Here is a 6,916-nt window from a genome sequence, read left to right as displayed (position 1 = left end):
TGCTCTGTAGTTGTGTCTGTCGTCTACTGACAACTGTTCAAGTATTTCCAGTGGTTGTCCCTTCAAGCTCGTTGCCAGATATACTGCTTTCTGCTCCTCTGTCCAACCATTCATCTCTGCCAGTAGCTCAAATTGTGCTTTATATGCTTCCCACGGTGCTTTCCCATCGAATTCCTGTGGCTTCCTTCGCACTGGATCACTCCTATTACTGACATTCATATCTGGGATGTGACTTCTAACGGGACTGAATATGTCTGCATTAGGGTTTAGCTGCGGGCTCTGTAAGGGGCTTGCCATTGTCTTGGGCTGATTAAGTCGATGGTCAATGTATCCTCCTTGTGTAAAAAACAATAGATCGTCCTTTAACGTATCTAATTCGCTTTTAAATTTACTAATGTTTTGCATTTGTACTTCTTGTTTCCTTTCTTGTTCCAGTTGCCACTGCTGAAGTCTCTCTTCTTGTTTCTTTTCTCGTTCTTCTTGTTTATTTTTTTCTCCTCTAACAACTGCTGTAATTACTCTTCTTGTTTATTTTTTCTCCTCCAACAACTGCTGTAATCTCTCTTCTTGTTTCTTTTCTCGTTCTTGTTGTTTCTTTTCTTTTTCTTCCAACCACTGCTGTAATCTATCTTGTTTATTTTGCTGTTTGAGCTGCTATTGTTGTAGGTTTTCTTGCCACTGCTGTAATCTTTCTTCTTGTTTCTTTTCTCGTTCTTCTTGTTTCTTTTCTTTTTCCTCTAACAACTGCTGTAATCTTTCATCTTGTTTATTTTGTTGTTCGAGTTGCCACTGTTGCAAGTTTTCTTGCAACTGCTGTTGTCTCTCTTCTTGTTTCTTTTCTTTTTGCTCCAACAACTGCTGTAATCTCTCTTCTTTTTAATTTCTCGTTCTTTCTTGTTTCTTTTCTTTTCCCTCTGACAACTGTTGTAATTTCTCTTCTCGTTCTTCTTGGTTCTTTTGCCGTTTTTGTATTGCTGCCATCAAATATGCTATGTTCTAGTTTGATTTGCCGCTTCTCGTTTCCATTTTTTTTTCATACCACTTCTGACACCAATTTGTTACGTCTCCGTTCGTTAATTGATTTTCCGTAAATTCGTTCCGACGAAACTTTAGCGACACAAGTCCTTTCTTAAATAAAACTGGTTTATTCTTTCCGAATACAACTTTATGATACACTCAACTTCAACAGTCGCTCTGTAACAAACGCTATAATTCTCACGTGCTCGTGCTCGACAATACTGAGTTCAATTACTCACTACTACACACATTGTCACGTCACGCCGTGACCATCTTATATATACCAGGGCCACCGCAATCTAGCAAATGCTAGAGCACTCCCGAAGGAACAGGATAGTTCTAGAAAACGTGTGATACTAGTCACGTGATCTCGCTGACGCAACAATACGATACGTTAAGAAATACTACATATGATACATTAAGAAATACTACATACGATACATTAAGAAATACTACATATGATACATTAAGAAATACTACATACGATACATTAAGAAATACTACATATGATACATTAAGAAATACTACATACGATACATTAAGAAATACTACATATGATACATTAAGAAATACTACATACGATACATTAAGAAATACTACCTAAGATGCATTAAGAAATACTACATACGATACATTAAGAAATACTACATATGATACATTAAGAAATACTACCTAAGATGCATTAAGAAATACTACATAGGATACATTAAGAAATACTACATAGGATACATTAAGAAATACTACATACGATACATTAAGAAATACTACATAGGATACATTAAGAAATACTACATACGATACATTAAGAAATACTACATACGATACATTAAGAAATATTACATATGATACATTAAGAAATACTACATACGATACATTAAGAAATACTACATACGACACATTAAGAAATACTACCTAAGATGCATTAAGAAATACTACCTAAGATGCATTAAGAAATATTACATACGATACATTAAGAAATACTACATACGATACATTAAGAAATACTACATACGATACATTATTCCCCACACACATAAGAATGGAGGAGCTCGTGGAGAAAATTAACTTATGGAAATGACATAGTGCGTTCAAGTGACTGGAGCGATGTTGCTGGTAATACCACGTGTGGTAACCTGTAAACGAAGACGACTGGAGCGATGTTGTTGGTAATACCACATGTGGTAACCTGCTAAACGAAGATGATTGGAGCGATGTTGCTGGTAAAAACACGTGTGGTAACCTGTAAACGAAGACGACTGGAGCGATGTTGCTGGTAATACCACATGTGGTAACCTGCTAAACGAAGATGACTGGAGCGATGTTGCTCGTAATACCACGTGTGATAACATGCTAAACGAAGATAAATGGAGCGATATTGCTGGATATTCAACGGCAACAGTAATGTTACAGTAATTAGTTTCAACGGTAACAGTAATGTTACAATAATTAGTTTCAACGGCAACAGTAATGTTACAATAATTAGTTTCAATGGTAACAGTAATGTTACAATAATTAGTTTCAACAGCAACAGTAATGTTACAGTAATTAGTTTCAACGGTAATAGTAATGTTACAGCTAATTAGTTTCAACGATAACAGTAATGTTACAATAATTAATTTCAACGGTAACAGTAATGTTACAGCAATTAGTTTCAATGGTAATAGTAATGTTACAGCTAATTAGTTTCAACGATAACAGTAATGTTACAATAATTAATTTCAATGGTAACAGTAATGTTACAGCAATTAGTTTCAATGGTAATAGTAATGTTACAGCTAATTAGTTTCAACGGTAACAGTAATGTTACAATAATTAATTTCAATGGTAACGGTAATGTTACAGCTAATTAGTTTCAACGGTAACAGTAATGTTACAATAATTAATTTCAATGGTAACGGTAATGTTACAGCTAATTAGTTTCAATGGTAACGGTAATGTTACAGCTAATTTGTTTCAGTGGTAACAGTAATGTTACAGTATGTTACATATCTGCTTGTTTGTTAATTTCTGGTAGAAATTCTTTCCCAGAAACTTCAGCGATACAAGTCCATTCTTGGTTAAACCAGTTTATTCTTTCTCGATACAAACTTTTAACACACAGTAATTTTACAATTAGTACATTTCTAATCTTAACTACTTTTATAATACACGCTATAAATAACAGCGATTCACAATCTTGAAAACACACACTAGCTCAAACAGAATCGTAAATTACCCAAAACTCTCTTGATTCATTCCCGCAGGCTTTTTTCTGCCAAGCTTATTTACTAAAAAAGAGGGCGTCCCGAATAAACTCGGTCTTCCTCGATAATTCATGATCACTCGAGAAATTCATCACGTGTTACCAGCGTCACGTGGCTTCCGCTGTCGTAACAACCAATTAGTTTTAACGGTAACAGTAATGTTACAGGATTCTTCCATAGATAAGGTTGAGATTTCTGATAAGTTACAGAAATATATTTATGATGAAATAAATAATAGGCTTACGAACCAGTTGGATTGATTCCTGTCACTTCTTGTCTCGCGGCTGGATAGTCAGGGCAAAACACTGGGAAATCCACTTTGACTGACAGGTGGATTACACCTAACAGTCTGGGCAAAACACTGGTAACTCCACTTTGACTGACAGGTGGATTACACCTAACAGTCAGGGCAAAAACACTGGTAAATCCACCTCAACTGACAGGTGAATTACACCTAACAGTCAGGGCGAAAACACACTGGTAGATCCATCTTGACTGACAGAGGGATGAGGCTAACAGCAACTTACGAACCACTCGCCGTGATATATTTTATAGCAGTATTGGACAATACAGTTTCTGACCTCAACATGCGTATCATCAGGTGGTCATGACCTTGAAATGTTAATTCAGAATCCTACCAGACTGATGAAGTTAGCAGTCAAGGATCAAGTCAGAACTTATTATTTGATGGAATACTTGTTATTTAAAGGTATTCTGTCACGAATGAATTCAAGAAAGCTGAAGAAATATTGGCAATTGTAATTGTGAATAGTAGCACAAAAAACGACGGAAAACTCTTGAAGTGAACTGTCCTGAAGAGGAGAAACAACTGTATATTAGACGAGAATAGAGCAAAAAACTGTGTATGTTTATTACAGAAAACTCTTGAAGTATACGGTGCTGATGGTTGTGGCAAAAAGGGTTAACAGTAATTACGAAAAATAATTGGATACGAGAAACTCCAGAAGATTGCATCCAGTTTTTCTAGAGTTCCTACCCAATTGATTCTTGTACCGATTACAGCTTTCAGTTCCCACCCAACTGATTCTTGTACAACTTACATCTTTCAGTTCCCACCCAACTGATTTCTTGTACCGCTTACAGCTCTCAGTTCCCACCCAACTGATAACCAGTGATTTTTGTACAACTTAACAACTTAAAGCTTTCAGTTCCCACCCAAATGATAACCAGGGATTCTTGTACAACTTAAAGCTTTCAGTTACCCGATTAAGAAGGGAACTTAGTTCAGTAAAACGTCATTTTTAAATGTGTTCAAAACCCATTAATTTAACCAATTGTAAGACATTTTTTCATTCAAGCTTTATTGGGTGTGTTTTTGAATGTCAACGCTATATCTTGAAAGAAAAAATTCATTTTATAAAATGTTTTTCCTGCGTAATTAAACAACAATACAAACTCTGACTTTTGCTCCAAAATACATAAAGCATACACACACACGTGCAGTATATATGTAAAATGCATAAACACTCACATATATGCAGCCTACGTAAATACACACACATGTATAATTATAGATTAGTTAAGACAACTTTCTCTGGAAAGAATCTAGTTTAGGAGAACCACAGATGAATAGCCTAATTTTGTAACTTTACCAGAAGTATTGGCATCAAGAAAACATGTTTTGTATTTTATCTGAATTTTCTTGTTTTTGGATTCAAGGACAAGAGATTTCCAACTTATAGCTAAAATATTACCTATTAAAATTATTACCTATATAGCTAAAATATACACAAAAGTAAAGTTGTCTTGCTTCATATTTCCGCAGTTCATAATTTTAAATTGAAAAACTATAGAGGGAAGGCGGGTAGTCAATAACATTTACCTCCAACTATAGAGGGGAGGTGGGTAGTCAATAACATTTACCTCCAACTATAGAGGGGAGGCGGATACTCAATAACATTTACCTCCAACTCTTGGGGGAAGGCGGGTAGTCAATAACATTTACCTCCAACTATAGAGGGAAGGTGGGTAGTCAATAACATTTACCTCCAACTCTTAAGGGAAGGCGGGTAGTCAATAACATTTACCTCCAACTCTTGAGGGAAGGCGGGTAGTCAATAACATTTACCTCCAACTCTTGAGGGAAGGCGGGTAGTCAATAACATTTACCTCCAACTCTTGAGGGAAGGGAGGGGAGTCAATAAAATTTACCTCCAACTCTTGAGGGAAGGCGGGTAGTCAATAATATTTACCTCCAACTCTTGGGGGAAGGAGGGTAGTCAATAACATTTATCTCCAACTCTTAAGGGAAGGCGGGGGTTCAATAACATTTACCTCTAACTCTTGAGGGAAGGCGGGTAGTCAATAACATTTACCTCCAACTCTTGATGGAAGGGGGAGGGGGAGTCAATAACATTTACCTCCAACTGTTGAGCTACTCCAATCGAATATTGGGATTTGACTGTCACTATAATAACGCACTCACACTCCAAATGTCCAAAACTGGACTTGTATTTTTGCGGCAATAGGACAGGGTAAGTGTTTAGAAGAATTATTTAAAATGTTCATAATGTTGCATCTTGAGAATATTGTTTTCGAATATCGCGTATGCCTGAGACGCTGTTTCTAATCCTAGTTAACATGTGGGTTATCTTTCACTCGTATCATTCATTTCACGAGATAAAAGCTCCAGAGGAAGTGGTGTGTACAAGATGAGAACAATGTTTTATAACAAGTAGTATCTCCTCCTATTTGATCATCCTTGCACGGCTGATGTCCTTTCTGCCGAAATTTGAGTCCTGTTAGTCCATGAGACATAATACATATAACCAAACAGGTTAAGTATCGGTCCAAGCTTCATGAAGAAATCTGTTTGTTTGTTGTATATTTATTACTCAATACTGTTATTAGTATTTTCACAACTACTTGTGAACGATAAAATAATTGGTGTATAACTGGAAACATGAAACTTTAGAACATTTTAAGAGCATGTATTTTAAAGCTAAGCATTATTAAGTTGTTACACCTCACTAGATGGCAATAGTATATATTACAGTAAGTCTCACAGTGGCTTACGGCCGCGGATAATCTTAATGACCAGCTCAGTACGCTCTGTTACAGGCTGTGGAAGCTGCCTGTAGAGAACAACGAGTGTGTAAGATGAAGACATCGCCAGAAACGCTTGGGGGCGATCCGTGCCCTGGAATCCGAAAATATGCTGAAGTAGCGTACAAGTGCCGGCCAAGTAAGTCTCAGAACTTAGTGTTCTATTTGCATAATAAACTGTAGTTTCTGATGTTTAGCATTGTCAGATGTATCTTTCGCTCTCACTGCTCTATCTAAAGCAACCAACCGTAGAATGTCTGGTTCTTCTGACCATTAACTGTTTAACTCCCTCCCCTGTAGCCCTCACTACTCTATCTAAAGCAACCATCCGTAGAATGTCTGGTTCTTCTCACCATTAGCTGTTTTACTCCCTCCCTTGTGGTCCTCACTACTTTATCTAAAGCAACCATCCGTAGAATGTCTGGTTCTTCTGACCATTAGCTGTTTAACTCCCTCCCTCCCTTGTAGCCCTGACTGATCTATCTAAAGTAACCATTCGTAGAATGTCTGATTTATCTGACCATTAGCTATTTTATTCCCCCCTCCAGCCTCAGCATTTTTAATGTTTCAATATCTGTAACTGTAACATA

The 6,916-nt window shown here is 36.6% G+C and overlaps 1 protein-coding gene across 1 annotated transcript in view; it reads left to right on the top strand.

Annotated features, from left to right (window-relative positions):
* Nucleotides 1–6,916, top strand: part of LOC106469101 (protein eva-1-like) — a 95,210-nt gene that overhangs the window by 66,255 nt on the left and 22,039 nt on the right. The window contains exon 3 of the mRNA XM_022397514.1: nt 6,342–6,465. Coding sequence (XP_022253222.1) covers nt 6,342–6,465 — 124 coding nt within the window. The remainder of the gene's footprint in view (nt 1–6,341; nt 6,466–6,916) is intronic.

Source organism: Limulus polyphemus, unplaced genomic scaffold (genome assembly GCF_000517525.1).
Source record: "Limulus polyphemus unplaced genomic scaffold, Limulus_polyphemus-2.1.2 Scaffold3303, whole genome shotgun sequence".
In the NCBI taxonomy this organism is placed as follows: domain Eukaryota; kingdom Metazoa; phylum Arthropoda; class Merostomata; order Xiphosura; family Limulidae; genus Limulus; species Limulus polyphemus.
Note: the sequence above shows the minus strand (reverse complement) of the source record. Positions and strands in the feature narration are given on the sequence as shown.